The 16753-nt window shown below is 41.5% G+C and overlaps 1 protein-coding gene across 2 annotated transcripts in view; it reads left to right on the top strand.

Annotated features, from left to right (window-relative positions):
* RBPJ (recombination signal binding protein for immunoglobulin kappa J region) overlaps positions 1-9083 on the top strand; it is a 93516-nt gene extending 84433 nt beyond the window's left edge. For both annotated transcript variants that reach the window (XM_056125559.1, XM_056125560.1), the window contains 6 exons: positions 256-393; positions 533-645; positions 6597-6737; positions 7707-7862; positions 8381-8484; positions 8621-9083. In XM_056125559.1, coding sequence (XP_055981534.1) covers positions 256-393; positions 533-645; positions 6597-6737; positions 7707-7862; positions 8381-8484; positions 8621-8936 — 968 coding nt within the window. In that variant the 3' untranslated portion in view covers positions 8937-9083. The remainder of the gene's footprint in view (positions 1-255; positions 394-532; positions 646-6596; positions 6738-7706; positions 7863-8380; positions 8485-8620) is intronic.
* Positions 9084-16753: the final 7670 nt, after the last annotated feature.

Here is a 16753-nt window from a genome sequence, read left to right as displayed (position 1 = left end):
GGGTTAGCTTCATGCAAGGCAAGCCCCCTACCTGCTGTATTCTCTTTCCAGCCCCATACCCTTGTCTTCTTTTGTGGGGGTGGTATTCATGTATTTCCTTGGAGGGCAAAAGATAATTAAGAGGGTCTTAATTATTAAGTTATAACAATAATTATAGCTTGCCCAATGCTGGGCTCTCTTTACACTACCCCCCCTCCCTTCTTCCAGCTTTTTCCCCTCCACTCACTTAAACAAGAGCTGTTTGTTTTCTTGCAGTATGCATTGCCTCAGGAACAAAAGTGGCTCTCTTCAATAGACTTCGATCCCAAACAGTCAGTACCAGATACTTACATGTAGAAGGAGGCAACTTCCATGCCAGTTCTCAGCAGTGGGGAGCATTTTACATTCATCTCTGTGAGTATAGCAATGGGCATTTGTAGTGTGAATGAGATAGTAATTTTTTTTTAATAATAAGACATGGCTATGTCATATTTTTCTAAATACATTAATGATACCGGAAAGATAATTGTTTCCCTTTTTCTCCCTACTGTAGTGGATGACGATGAATCAGAAGGCGAAGAGTTCACGGTCCGCGATGGCTATATCCATTATGGGCAAACCGTCAAGCTTGTGTGTTCCGTTACTGGCATGGCACTCCCCAGATTGGTATGTGTGGCTTCACTTTTGCACTAATAATGACATGTATTGTAAAAATTAAGAGAACACAAACCCACGGCATTTAAATGTCAAAATATATCACAATTTCAGGCATTTTATTACTCATCAGTGCCATTTATAATTGACCGTTGTGCCCCACCTCAGTTTTTAACTGTTTCCATAGTAGTTTGCCAATTTTTATGAAACCATTTGGTGGTGTTTTACCTTTTAGGGTGCATGTTCAAAAAGAACACTGTAACAGTGCATTATGATTTCTCTGTTTAATGAATGCAGATGTTATTTTAGTTTTAAAAGATAGTTGGGATTTCTGAGAATGCTTGATTCAAAAAAATCAGGTGGTTGGGTGGTAGAAGAACAATAGTATTAGTGTTCTAACTATGCTTTATATTTATCTCTTGTAAGATGCTTCATTGACCGCTATTCTCTGGGATCATTTTAGGAGGGATTGTGTTAAGTAAATGCATCATTTCTTACTGTTCCATGTCATGTTAGTGTTAGGTCATTTTATTTCTCATTTCAACTCTAGCTAAAATATCTATGTGTAGTACAAATTTATAAAAAGTTGAAACAGACAGATTTTATATATTGCGTGTGTGTGTGTGTGTATGTGTGTGTGTAAAGTAGGGCATAAAGAAATGGAAAGACACAAACAGGAAAAGAAATCAGCATTTACTCCTCATTTTATCATACTTCCTTTTCCTGGGGATAATGTTGATTTGCTTCAACACTAAATGCATATTCTAAAGAAGCATGAATCAGGCTGGAGAGATAGTGCAGTGGGTGATGCACTTCTCTTGCGCACAGCCATCCCCGGATCTATCCCCAGCACTGCATATGTTCCCCCAGCAAGCCAGGCATGCTGAGCACAGGGCCACAAGAAGCCCTGAGCACTGCTGGGTGTGGCCTCAAAACACACACGCACAAAAACCACAATTCTGAGGTCCCTTTGATCAGCAACAGTTCATAGATGGATCCCTTAGGAGGCAGACTCATCGGAAAATTGTATTACATGTGAAATGTCTCTGGTCTGCTATGCCTGAAGGTTTTTCATCTTTATTTGAATATTTTTTATATTCAAAACTCTGTGGTTTTTAAGATGTTGCAATAGGAAAATAATCTTAGAGACTTCCGTAGAAATAGTTGAAGTACCATCCTTACTAATACTTAATAATGTGCCTTTCTAGAGACTATGATGGAGAACTAGTTTATTCCAAGTTGTCGAAGGCCTTTGATGGTCTGCACTATTTTGTGCTTGCCTCAGCATTTACATGCAAATTTATTTTTATTTTCTGAAGTAAAATAATTTTATTTAGAGAAATGTGAGTAGGAAGGGGATGTGAGAGAGAATTATATGCTGAAGAAAGAATGTGGATATTTCCAGAGGGCAAAGAATTCTAAGTCCATATCTCAGGTGGAGATGCATCCAGAGTAAAATGCAGGTGAATCCCCAAGCTAGAGACTGTGTATAGTAATTTCAACAGAGGAACATTTGAGCTTGCCCTCGCTGGGAAGGGAAGTAGTGTAAAACTACAATGCTTTTTTTTAAAATAAGGAACATGCCTTAATAGCAAAGTTGGGGTTATTTATTATTATTATTATTATTATTATTATTATTTTGAGCCACAACCCGCCTTGCTCAGGGGCTACTCCTGGTTCTGTGCTCAGGGTTCCTTCCTGCTGGTATGCAGGGCTCCTGGGATGTCCATGTGTAAAACATGCACCTCTTTGGGACTGGAGCAATAGCACAGCGGGTAGGGTGTTTGCCTTGCATGCGACTGACCCATGTTCGATTATCAGCATCCCATATGGTCCCCCGAGCACCGCCAGGAGTGATTCCTGAGTGCAAAGCCAGGAGTAACCCCTGAACATCACTGGGTGTGACCCAAAAAGCAAAAAAAAAAAAAACCCAAAAAAAAAAACCCAATCACCTCGGTACATTGAGGTCTCTCTCTGGACTCTCAGAGTGAGCAGTACGCCTTGAGCACATCTGGGTGTAGTATTGTATTTGGCCCACACCTGGAATTGTGTGGGGGAGCCATGCTTTGGGGTCAAACCTGGTGTTCCCTCATACAATGCATGCTTTACCGTGCACTCAGTCTACTATACTGCCCCAAAGCCCCAGTCTTTATCCTTGACACTTCATATTTACACATTGTTAGCTCTGTAGTTTATTAGTCAGAATATTAGGTCTTCTACTTACACCACCACTATGTTGTGGGGTTAGAGGGGAACAGAATGTTTTTTAAAGCAATCATAGTTTCTAAAGTAAGTCTGTTAAGCTATTGAACTCAAGCTAAATGTTCCCATTCAAAGCTCAAGTCTTAAAGCCTATATTTAGATCTGACGAGACTGGATTTGAGTAAGTCACTGATTTTTGGAAGATGTCAATTTGAAACAGCTTCTCACTGTGTTTCTCTGCTACCCACGGACTGTTAGTTGTGTGCCCCACTGTCTGTCCATAGGCAGCAGTGCACATGTGGGAAACAGAGGCTGGGCTGGCTCCAATTTTTCTTCCCCACAACACTTTTGGGAAGAGACACTACTACTGCTCTAGCTCTCACCAATTAAAAAAACCCAAAGACATGCACTAAGCTGGATCAGAACTTCGACTTGATCAGTTTGAATTATGAAGCAGAAAGAAAGAAATAGGGGAAACCAGGCAGCATGAAAGTAATCACATAAGCTCTGCACGTGGCTTCTGCATAGAGCACCAGAGGTTACTCCAGTTGGATCTTTCTCATCATGCTGGCTTCACAGACGATCAGTAGGGTATTTCCAGTATTTCTCAGATAACAGCACACAGCCCCGGTGTGACAGAAAGCACCTATTTTGAGCATAGTCCCTAGTGAGTACATAATAAATGTTGGCAACGTTTATGCCATTGATGAGTTTACCGAAAAGCCCCCACACTTCGGGAGAATCTGGGAGCCTAAAGGTGTGCGTAAGGGAATGCTGAGTCTCTGTTGGTCAGCTAGATGAGCGTGGACTCTGCCTATTTTGAGAGCGCTTTAGTCTTAAAAAGGGTTTCCCACTAGGACACGTCTCTGGTTGAAACTTGGTTGTGGAGGGGCAGTGTTTTCCAAGCAAAGCCCTCCAAGGAGGCTGACAGACTAAAAGATCTAGTCCCTGGGATCACGCCTGATCATGCTCAAGGAACTCTATGGATACTGGGGTTTGAACCCAGTTTGGCCTTCAAGGCAAGTTGCCCTACCTGCTATACTGTTGCTATGCTCCCTCCCTCCCCAATTTTTTTTTCTTTTTTGGGTCACACCCAGCAGTGCTCAGGGGTTACTTCTGGCTTTGCACTGAGGAATTAGTCCTGGCAGTGCTTGGGAGACCTTGTGGGATGCTGGGGATTGAACCCAGGTCAGCCATGTGCAAGGCAAACGCCCTACCTGCTGTGCTATCACTCCGGCTCCCTCCCCAATTTTTAAAAAACGAAAGTTGGGACTTTTGTGTAATTGTCTTAACTATAAAAAAAAAAGTTCTCTGTGAGGGGTGACTCAGTAAGTCAATGATAATAATTTTAATGGCACTGTTTTAGGTACTTTTTCCATATAGAATTCAGTCAATACTCACAAAACTGTGTAGTAGTTACTGCTGAATAAACTCATGCATTCTACACAAGTAGCATGAACCTTCTCTGTGCCTTGAATTGTCCAGATCAGTGTTTCCTGCCTTTTTCAACCTGCGCACTTCAGACTTTGCTTCTTTTCAGTTGCCCCATGTCCTACCTGTTGACCCTCCAGTTTTGTGCCATGTACCTGCATTTATGCAATTTTTCACCTGTGACCTTTTGAACTATCCCAGTGGCTCCAAGAATCCCATTAGGAAACACTGTTCTGGATGCTATAGTTGCACTGGTGAAAAAGATAGGCTTCTTGTCCTCATTTTGATAGAGAAAGAATACATTCATTCAGTTAAGGAAACGGCCCATAAAATGTATTAGAAGTTACCTACATTGTTAAGAATCAAAATAAATATAAGGCTAGAGAATGGGAGTAGGGTAGAGTGGTCAGAGAAGCCCTTTTGAAGTGGGGACATTCTAAATAACCAGAATCAAGTCTGCTTGAGGAACATTTTAGGTAGAAAGAACTTAAAACAGGATAGTGTGAGCACCAGTGAGAAAACCATCCTAGCAGTTGCCAAGGGAGGGAAGGGCAGCCAGTGACAAGAAATGAGCTGACGGTGTCACCTTTGGTTATTATTCAGGCAAGCTTTGGTTATGATCCTATCTTAGACCAGGATTGTGCAAAGGGTGATGGCAGGTAACTGGAGGATTGGAAAGTCAACTAAAAATATTTTTTTTTTTGGACAAATTAGATGAGTGTATATGAGAAAGAGTCAAGGTTGACTAATGGGTATTGCACTCAGTTTGACAGTGGACCTTTATTGTGGAGCTGTGAGGTGGAGGAGGATCAAGTGGAGCATGAAACATAAAATTTTGGTTTTTATTCTTGCGATCTGGCTGCCTGTTAGACCTGGAAGTGCAGTTCTCGGCTGAGTGTAGGAGAGAGGATGGGGCTGAAGATCCAAATGTGGGAGTTGGCCACCCTTGAAGTAATGCAGGAAGGAGAGTGTGGGGAGAAGAGAGATGTGAAGACTTGGCTCAGGTGCCCCCGGAAGACCATGTCAGAGCAGGTGTGCCCCAGAAAAAATGCCTAGATCAGCTCAGAATGGAGAAGAGAGAGATGCCCGTGGGATTCAGCTGGAAGTAATTGGCACTAACAATCTAGTGGAGATTTGGAGCAAAAAGATTCTGATGAGATCTCAGGAAATTGGATGTGATAAGAAGATGTGATTATAAAGAAGAGAGGAGAAACTGGGTGGTCCAGGACAGACAGTCAAGGAAACACTTCTTCACTTTTGGTTTTAAATGAAAAGTAGTTCCATCATTTTTGTTTGCTTTTGGGAATCCTTTTCATTCTAATTATCAAATACTGAGGGATTACCTTCAGTGTTGTTTCCGGTACAAGGATTCTTTCAGGTAGCCATGTATGTATTGTGGAAAGCTACATTATAAGATTGGGGAATGTAAGAGAAAAAGGATTCTGGCTGGGCAGGCAACCATACTGTGATCCTTCACCTGCCATCCAGGTGATTTTGAGGTGCTTTTTTTTTTTTAATTTTTTAAAACTTCCCACCCCAAACCTGTTTCCTAATCTATAAAATAATGCTGCTTTTGTCCTGTTCTCCGACCCCCAAGGAAACAAGAGAATACTCTTGGTAGCTTTTAGAGAGAAACTTCTTTGAAAGTGGAGGTTTTTTCAATATATATTGGAGGCCATCTGAACGTAGCCCCCAAAATATGGTTCATAGATGAACAGCATTAACATCACCCAGGAACTCGTACAAAATACAGTCAGACCCCACTTGAGACTTACAGGGTCAGAGTCTGCGGTTTTGGATTGAACCCAGGGCATCATGTGTGTGACATATGTGCTGTGTACTGAGCCAGGCACCCTGCCAGAATGGAGTTTTAATTAGAACCCAGATGGCTTTCTGCATATGAAAGTGGGGAAAGCACAGATCTAGAAATAAATGCCTACCTGCCCTGTTTTTCAAACACCCATAGATGTTGCTTTCTGACATGCAGTCTACAAGCATTTTTTAATATCTAACCTGGCCATGTGTGAATATTGTTTGTTCTTTGGTTTGAGGGCCATACCTGGCAGTGCTCAGGGGTTACTCCTGGCTCTCTGCTCAAGGATCCCTCCTGATGCAGCTTTGGGGAATGACCCCGGGTCAGCTGCGTGCAAGGCCAGCGCCTGGCTTTCTCGGGGGCCCTTTTTGTGCATGCTAACGTGCAGGTGTATGGCAGACCGCTAAGGTATATTGCTGTATAGTATATATAACTCTTGTGAGCTTTCTATGTGCTCTTGACAGGGGTTGAACTAAAGCTCTGTACCTTTTTTGTTGTTGTTGTTGTTGAAACAAAGATAATTAGGAAAGTTGATAAGCAGACGGCTCTACTGGATGCAGATGATCCTGTGTCACAACTCCATAAATGTGCATTTTACCTTAAGGATACTGAGCGAATGTATTTGTGCCTTTCTCAAGAGAGAATAATCCAGTTTCAGGTACGTCTTTAAACTACTGGTGAACTCTAGATTTATACATACAGAAACAAGAAACTCTTGGTATAATATTATTTGCACTGAGTACATTAAGGATGTGTACCACTGTGTCTCGGGGTCAGGGTCCTTAGCTCACATGGTCCTTTAGTCTCTAAACTATGAAAATATTCTCAGGGCAGTAGTCAGCAACTGTCTAGTTCTGGGGAAGCAGAACGTCTAGAGTTTATCCAGAAGCAAATTTTGGGTGCTGGGTAAACCACCGGATCTGGGCAGACGCTGTGGTAAGTTGCATGCCTATGAGGGGAGAGATTAGCATTCTCAGGCTCAGCTGTAAGTCTTCCAAGATGCTAAGAAGGAGATACTTAAAAAGCTAATTTTAAGCCTCGTATGTTCAGCGGTATTCACGAGGATACCTAGGACACAGACAGGCATGAATCGGCCCATCAGACTTTGAAGGAAAACTTCTATAAACTGTGGCCGCCTTTTCCCAGAGAGAGGCCGTTCAGAAGTTCTTGGCCCAGCCTCCCTCCTGTGTTTCAAAGTCGAGTAGGAGGGTGACAGCGATAGATAGATAGCCTGGTTCTGTGTTGCTGGGGCACGCCAAGTTTGTAGCCGTTTCTTAGCCCCTGAGAGTTATAAACTGTGATGTATGTCACAGATACTGATCTTTCGTTAGAGAAATTAGAGGTACTGATATACTTCTAAATGGATATCTGAAAGGTGGTAATACCTCTCTAGGTGGATTAGTCCCTGAAATTATTTTATATATATAAAATAAAAGTTGCTGTATATAAGGGTTCTGTATTTATGTTTGGTTTGTGTGTCTTGACGGATTAGCAAAACTCCACACATGGAAATGTGTAAATATGTGTAAATATTTTCCATGTTGCTTACCTTTAAGTATTGCTTTTTTCAATTTGTCTTTTAAAAGTAAAGTGTAAAATCAGTTCCTAACCATCTCTTTTTCATCAGGCCACTCCATGTCCAAAAGAACCAAATAAAGAGATGATCAATGATGGAGCTTCCTGGACAATCATTAGTACCGATAAGGCAGAGTATACGTTTTATGAGGGGATGGGTCCCGTCCTCGCCCCAGTCACACCTGTGCCTGTCGTAGAGAGTCTTCAGGTGAGATCAGCTATTCACATGCTGACTTGAGTTCTTCACTCCTAGCTACAACTTGACATAGCTTCTCTTCTACAGTTACTTTTCTCTCCCTCCCGACCCCCTGCCCCCCAACCACCAATTTTTGTATTGTAGGAATTTTTTTCTATATCCTTTATTTTAAAAATGAAAAATGGAGCATACTTGATGCAGTAACATTTTAAGTCAGCGTTATCACAAGATGTTTTAGGTCACTTTTGATGATCATGACATTTAAAGGGAGTGTTCACTTGTATTGGCGGGGAGGAAGGGAGAAAATCTTATTATTCTGGTGGTGTTTGGGTATTACTCCCAGCTCTATGCAGGGGAAAGAATGTGGTGCTTGAGATCCAACTAAGGTCTCCAGCCTGCAAAACAAGTGCTTTAACCCTGTAGTATCTCCAGCCCAAAAAAAAGCATTTTAATACCCTTTTCCCCCTCATATTTCATTGAAAAATGACAAGTCCCGTTCTAACATTGTTCTGGTTTTCTTTGAATTGCAGTTGAATGGCGGTGGGGATGTAGCAATGCTTGAGCTTACAGGACAGAATTTCACTCCAAATTTACGAGTGTGGTTTGGGGATGTAGAAGCCGAAACGATGTACAGGTACGTGACAAAACTTTTACATCATCCAGAATTTTTCACGGGTCCGTGAGCTTCTCTCTAGGAGCCAGTTGACTGTTTTCCGTTTCCACTTGGATTGGGCCTTGCTTTGATGTGGCTTCTCTCTCCTCCTCCTCAGGTGTGGAGAGAGCATGCTCTGTGTCGTCCCAGACATTTCTGCATTCCGAGAAGGTTGGCGGTGGGTCCGGCAGCCAGTGCAGGTCCCAGTAACTTTGGTCCGCAATGATGGAATCATTTACTCCACCAGCCTTACCTTCACCTACACCCCCGAGCCCGGGCCGCGGCCACACTGCAGTGCAGCGGGAGCAATCCTTCGAGCCAACTCAAGCCAAGTGCCCCCTAATGATTCAAACACAAACAGCGAGGGAAGTTACACAAACGTCAGCACAAATGCCACCAGTGTCACATCTTCCACGGCGACAGTGGTGTCCTAACTACCGTCTTTTTGCAGGACTTAAACTGACTGTAGATTGCCGCCGCGAGACGCTGACAGGAAAGAGAAAGGAAAAAAAAAAAAAGGAAAGAGAATAAAGGAACAATCTTTGTGGTTTCTTGGGAAAACTTTTCATACCAGTTGATACTGTTCAAAACCCCATTACCTGCAAGTGCTGATTTGAAACGCAGAAGCCACAGTAAAACAAAACAAACATCAAAATGTACGAACCGTTGGAAAAATAATAGATTTTTTTCGGCTGTTATTTTGTTTGGTTGGTTTTTGTTTGGTTTTGTTTAAATGGGCAAGAAATAGAGATGTGGCTGAAATAAAGTTAATCAAACTAGAAGACACAAATCTAACATAGTTTTTATGGACCAAGGAACTCGTATAAGCTTTAGTAAAAGGTACATTTTCACCATACCTTTTTTTATATCCCAGTATATAGTAAACTTTTGTTACCAAATAGGCCATTCTCCCTGCCCTCCTTGGAGCTTTTGCTCTTAAGTACGTTCAGGTTCCAAGCCTGACCATGCTTGTTTAATCTGGTTACCATATTCTTCCAGTTTTGGTTTGGTTTGGTTTTTTGGTCAAAGGCTGGAACTGTTCTTTTTTTCTTTCTTTTTTTTTTTTTTTTTTTTTTTTTTTGCTGAAGTCTTACAACTTTACATGAGTCAAACATTGTTTGGATTTCAGCAAGTTAAATCTTGTAAAAGCCTACTTTTGTTTTTAAAGATTATATGAAGTCTGTGCAAAAGCTTTAAGAAATGCCTCTGCCTTGCCTGCAATACATGCAATGTTCGTCAACTTCGTCTCTATCCTCCAACACTGTTGCTACTTATTTCTGTTTTCCTTTTTTTTTTTTAAATGTATTTATAGTGGTAATCCAAGATGTTCTAACATTTACATGAAATTAAATGTGGCCGTTGAGTTCTTCTCGAGTTAATGGCACAGAACATGTTTATACCTGAAGCGTTCTCTCCCACTTTCCTGTGCGTAAATGTGTCGACATGCTCCAGGATCTGTTCGGGTTTCCCCCTTCCCAATCTTGTACATAACTTGTATTATGTGTAAGTTAAGCATTTTATTTTGAACTTGGAATGTTCCTGGTGATTTCATTCGGCAGGGTGTTTTCTGCCTTGTTGGCAATGACAAAAAAAGAAAAAAAAATCATGAGACGTATTTTGCTGCCAGATGGTAGTAGGCGCCCTTATTGTATAATTAGGACTATCTCAGCAAAGCATGCTTTTATTTTGTTTTCTGTTGGTAGAGTAGGCCGAAACGTCATTGTAACTTTAAAACAAGATGCTTTTATTAGGTGACCAACTAAAATGGCTGGAAGACCGTACATAGAAACAGGTAGTAGTGAGATTCTAAAAGTGCAAATGTAACTTATTTTTGCGTTTCTCACTCCTTGCGCCCCGCCCCCTTCTCTGCCTTCACTTCCCCAACACTTTCCCCAAACGTCTGCCCAGAAAACATTTCTCTTCCGTTCAGTTAGGATTCGGTTGCATTCAGGGTTATGTCTTGGCCTTGCCTGCCAAGCTCGCCAGTCTTCGGTTGCTTCCATTGCTGCACTTCACTCATGCCTTGGTTCAGCTTCTTAGAAATTGCAGCAGACCCGTGGGCTACGTTCAGTACAGGAACGACATGTGTAATGTTGTTAAGACGCAGTCTCGTAGTACAATCATCCTCCTTAGAGTAAAACTACCTCTCGATTGTGGTAAGCTTTTACTGCCCCATGAAACAGGAGCCTCAAGTACCTTATGAATGCAAAACTGTAACATGCACCCCCACCCCACCCCACCCCCTTGTTTCCTTGCAGAACATTTGTCTTTCTGTTGTCCTGGGCTGTTTTTGTTTCCATCAGACTTGAGAGACATTAGTAGTTTGTTTTCTTTCCAACTTTGCTCTCTCCATTCATTTTTTCCTTTTTGCTCAGACCATGCCATTGTAAATATAATTCCTGATATCTTTAAATTGCTTTTCCCTCAGTTTTCAAGGGGGAAGTCATTTGTAAAACACGTTAGTGGTTAAATCCAAGTTATTGTGCTTTTCTCTAACTGTACGCCTTTTTAATTACTCACAGGCTGCATTATACTTATATAAATATATATATAGCCTTCTCGCTCCAGATCTGCTCCCGTCACTCGCCTCTCTCGTGAGCTAATCCTGCCTCGGACTTTTAAATCTGTTTTAGTGGTCAAGGGCAGAACTCATTGTGGCCTTATCTTTCTTTGTTTTAACTGTTTACTGGCTTTTCCTGCAAACTTGCTTACTTCTGAGCAGTATTTATTCTTTTCTCTGTTGTGTCACGGAAGTAGTCTTTACACAGGGCGTTTTTGTTCAGTGTGTGGGATTGTTTTCAATGCTGCTTTACTTTTAATGGGCCACAAATTGTTTCCTCCACTTCCCAAGTCTGGTATTTACTTTTAAAATTATATTAAGTTAACCTGTAACAGATGAGATGCTTTGGAAGAACAAATTATTCCTTATCTGGCTTGGCAGCTCAAAATAAATTTTCAACATTATTAAATGGCTTTATTAAAAAAATGACATTTACTTTTTTACTGTTTAACTGTATCTTTTTTGGGTTCTTTGTTTCTTTGAATAAGATAATTGGAATATGAGACTATGATCCCTTTTTCTGTTTTCCATGTCCAAAAAAAGTGCGTGTGAAGGGATTCGCCCTCTTCATACTCTTCATATCACAAACGAAAGACTAAAATGATCCATCTATCCTACTTTTTTGTTGATCAGCTGCTGAAGAAATCTTTTTCACAGTTTCATTCTCATTTCAGTATGAATTCACAGGAGATTGTGGCCCAGTTATTGGAGCCCCCGGCCCCCTCCCCTGTTAGAGCATGGAAAGCAGTGCTGGCCTTCCTTCTGAGAGAGAATGTTCAAATGATGACCTCTTCTGGTAGGGGTTATTTTCCCTCCAAGTTTTTTTCAGTTCCAGTTTAGAAACATACCATATGCTCCATGACTATGCAGTGTCCGAAAATATGCCCAGCAGATGAGCCTGTGATCCAGTGTGGTTTTGTTCTTCCGTTGACTTGCTCACATAGCTTGGGAAGGCAAGCTAAAGACCTACGTGTGGAACGCCCTTTTCATTGGGAATGATTTCCTGTTGAACACTAAACCGGCTGCTCACTTTTCTGCTTAGATGGTGGCAATTCATGGGATCCGCATAGAGAAGTGTCAATTCATTAAATATTTGACCTCTTAATACACAGACCTGTTTGCAGTTGGAACTGCTTAGGTTTTTGTTTTTTAAGAAATGAGCTTGGAACTGTCATGCCCTCACAGGAAATTTCCAATGCAGTTTTTCTGGAACTTAAACTAACCAGCCATGTTTAACCAGGTAATCCATGGAGGGGTTGGGGGAGGGGCTCTTTTTTTTTTTTAAAGAAACAATGCTATTCAATTATTAACCAAGTTCCTTTTGATTTCAAAAGCAGCTGTGTTTCTGACGAGTACTGAACAAATGTGTGTAATTTTCCGTGCCAGACTTTTGACTTTGTTTTCAAGCACTGTAATGTGGGATGGATGATTAGAAACAATAATATATTAGGGTTTCTATTTAACCCTTTCAGGACTGAACTGTGTATCTCCTTGGACTAGTTTTTCCCTGTGTTGTGATGTTTGCCAGCATTCAGTACTGTGTTGGTCCAGATGTAGGTTTATATGCTCATTTTTGGCTTATTTCTTGTACCTTGCAGCATGCTTTATGCATTCAGTCCTTAAGGGGTTTATTTTACAAACTGTGCGCCTGTAAGGTTTATTAGCAATAAGATAGAAAATCGAGCAAGTTTATACCATAATTTTGTAGAAAAAAGAAAAAGAATCTGCTCAGTTCCATATTTCACTCATGAGAAACTTGCAATATGGGCAGTTTCATGGAATAAATAAAAAATGTAAACCATTGTAAAAGTCTTCTGTTGGGTATGCCTGCTGCATGTATTCCTGCCTTTGATTTCAGACTACCATAAAGATCAAATTAAATTCCATACCGCAGTTTGTGTACGACAATCTCACCTTACTGTCTACTTCACAGGGGACCAAGAGCTGCACCCACTTCCCTTCCAGTGTTTTTAACCTCCTGGCTCTTTGTAACGAGAATTTTCTTTCTCCCCTTTCTTATAAATGAAGAAAAGGGGCCAAATCCCACTTTAGGAACACTTCAGGCTAACAAAACAAAATTGAAAAGCGTTATTTATTTTGCCCCAGCTTGCAATTTCCAATATTAGATTGCCATTTAGTCTGGTCAGTGGCAGAACATAGACGATTTTGATAGGCATTCCTTATCCAGAATGCATTTGCTTAGTATGGGAATAAAGGGGGAAATTAGGTATTTTTAAAATCATTACAAATTTATTACCTGACCCACTACAAAAGAAAAAGTACATTTGTTATTAGGATTTGGCAAAAGACATTTTGTCCTAACAATAGTGATTGTTCAACGAGTAAGAAACATGGTTTCGTTTGAAATTGTGATTTTAAAGGCAAACTGATCTTGGTCACTTGATTCAGAATTTAGATGAGAATAACTTTATGCCCCTTTTATAAATTGCGCATGGCCACTTTCAAAGCAGTCTTCTCAAGACTCATTAAATGTTTAGTCAGTGAACCCCTAGATGCTGGCCTGTTAAGCTAGATGAAAAGGCAAAACACCCATTTCTGTGCTCAGACACAAATGAGAACAGAAAAATCCAAGAAAGATACACTAAAAATGAAACCCTCAAGTATTAAGTTTAGGAATGGAACAATAGCACAGCACATAATTGACCAGGGTGCAATCCTCAGAACCTGATAAGGTCCCCTGTGCCTGCCAGGAGTGGTCCTTGAACACAGAGGCAGAAGTAAGCCCTGAGCACCACCAGGTGTGGCTCCAAAACTTTAGAACAATACAAAATTAAATAAAGCTTAGTGATAGAATACAGATGAAGCTTATGGAGAAAGGGTTTTTTTTTTTTTTTTTTTTTATCCTACAGATTGGAGCCTGGAATTTTGAGAAGACCAGGAATAAGTTTCAGTTAGGATCTGTGAGAGTGAGTGGTATTAAGGATAAGCTTGTTTGTGTGCCGAGCACATAGGTGTACTATTATTTAGTTAAAGGTGTTACACACTTGATCCTCTGAGCACTGCGATGAGAGGAGCAGTGGGTGACAGTGACCTTCACAGCAGAAGCCATATCTCATCTTGGTTTATAGATCTGTGCTTTCTGTCATAGAAAAGGAGAAAAATCTACAAGAAAACATACTAAAACATTTATTTTTCCCCACAGTTATTTTATCACTTGGAATTTACAGCATGTTTTGCTTTGGGGAGGGAGAACTTCAGTGTGAATGTCATTCCATGAAAAAAAAACATTAAGTCTGGAGTCTTACTTCTTTTTTTTGTTTTTGTTTTTGGGCCATATCCAGTGATGCTCAGGGGTCACTCCTGACTGCACTCAGGAATTACTCTTGGCAGTGCTTGGGAACATGTGGGATGCCAGGGATGAAGCCGGGTTGGCTGTGTACAAGACAAACGCCCTCCCTGCTGTACCCTTGCCTCCGCCCTCCTGAAGTCTATTTCACACAATGATTGTGGTCCCTGCTCTGCATCTCCTTGCTCACTGCTGTCATTCTTACAATTAAACGTGTTCTTCAGTTATTTCTGATCCTGACTTGCTCCATCATTTCTACAGGTGCTGGACAGTGTACTCTCACGAGTATTTATTTCGATTCAAATAGTCCTCAAAGGTTGGCCCCTTATGTAAAAGACTGTGTACTGAATCAGTCCTCACCGGTTCCCCAGCCATTTATTTTCCTAGAACTAACTTCTGGCAAAAGGGTCTTTGTCCTTTTTCACCATACAGTACAATACAGTGATTCTGGATTTCTCTGAGTACCTAAGTTCCTATTATATTGTACTCAGATTTATTTATCTATTTTATATGTTTTTTGCTTTTTGTATCACACCCGACGATGCACAGGGGTTACTCCTGGCTCATGCTCTCAGGAATTACTCCTGGCAGTGCTCGGGAACCATATGGGATGCTGGGAATCGAACCTGGGTCGGCCATGTGCAAGGCAAACGCCCTACTTGCTGTGCTCCAGTCCCTGTAATCAAGATATTTAAGTGACAAAAAGCTGTGGGTGAAAATGATGGTTTGAGTATTGCGCTAGAGAGTAAGCTGTAGGAGTTGTGAGTTGGGCATGTGCCAGTAGCTACTGGATTTCAAGGTTCAGATGTGATTTGGTGGAAGAACATAAGCTGGAGAATAATGGAATTGCAGCTGTTTGCCTAGGGACACAAACATTCCGCTCTATTTCTGGTTGGAATGTTATAATACTACGAAAATTCTAAATGTTTAACTCGGGGTGTTTTCTGAAAATAGCCACCCAGACTTGTCTTTGTCTCCCTCTTGAAAGAGGCTTATTGAGAGATTGATGCTGATCTTCCCCGCAGTGACTCACACTTGAGTATCTCATTGGACACTGGACCAAAAGAGATTGCTACCAAAATTTCATAGTACACTTCAGCCCCCTCTGGCACAGTGGAGCACTGTTAATGAAGTCACAAGATGGGGAGAGACAGAAATTGCCTCAGCATCCAGGTCAGCTGAAGGCTGGAAGTCAGATCAGCGTGTCAGCATGAGCCTGCTCTGGCCACCTTGCTGCCCAGTGCTCACAGGAGCACCCTGACCGAGGCCTGCAAGCGAGCGTCCCGCCCTTGTAAGCTTGTGGAACCTGAATTTTATCCTGCAGGGCCTGCCTGAAGTTAAGGCTTCCACAAGAAATGGGGAGTGGGCACACAAAACGACCCATGGTCAGTTTAATTGGCTGGCCATCCAGCTACTCACCTTGTTCTTGGGGGTTCCTGCAGTTTAATTCTTGGAGATTCTTCATCGTCAACATGATCAAGGAATCTTTTTTTTTTGTCTTTGGTTCACACACGGCAATGCACAGGGGTTACTCCTGGCTTTGCACTCAAGAATTACTCCTGGCAGTGCTCAGGGGACCATATGGATGCTGGGAATCGAACCCAGGTCAGCCGTGTGTAAGGCAAACGCCCCTCCCGCTGTGCTATCGCTCCAACCCCCCCATCAAGGGATCTTGATTGAGGAAAAAGCCATTTCATTCATGGATTGTTTTATGGCAACTACTTCATCCTCATCACAAGCTTTTGGGCTAATTTGTCTGCTTCTCAGGTGAAGAGACAGGCTCTGGGTTGGCCCAGTTATATGTTAAATTAACAGAACTGGGATTGGGGGCAGACTTGAAGCAGTTGTTAAAGTAGGCTGAAGGCAGTTCTGTGACCAGGCTAATCTTCCTAGAGACCTTTTCTTTCAATCTTCACATTTTGCAGTTAAGAAAAACTGTCCTAGAGAAGGTGAAAAACCCCAAATTGGATTTTTGATTTTAATTACTTTATAAATGTCAAGGTTGATGCTTTATACTTTATAAATGTTGAAGTTCTATCAAGTTACCGTGTGTCGTATTTTATATTTTGTATTTAGCCCTGACCTTTGTTCATGGTCAAGCATCTGTAGCCAAGCCTTCAGAAATCTCATAGCCTTACAGAGATCATCTTCCAGGAGGAGTTAATGAGTCCTCGTTTCTTAATAGATTTCATACTAGCTGGGGCTGAATTTCTGAACCTCCTGTATTGACTTTAGAAGTTCAGGGGGCTGGAGATATAGTATAACAGACGGCACTTACTTTGCATGTGGCTGACCTGGGTTCGGTCCCCAACACTACATTTGGTCTCCCCCAAAATAAAGACCACAGTCCAGAGATCACAGTGCAATTGTGATCCAAATGGTGT

This window comes from Sorex fumeus, unplaced genomic scaffold (assembly GCF_029834395.1).
Source record: "Sorex fumeus unplaced genomic scaffold, SorFum_2.1 ptg000055l, whole genome shotgun sequence".
NCBI lineage: Eukaryota > Metazoa > Chordata > Mammalia > Eulipotyphla > Soricidae > Sorex > Sorex fumeus.
The sequence above is the reverse complement of the archived record's forward strand: the minus strand, read 5'-3'. Positions and strand labels throughout refer to the sequence as shown.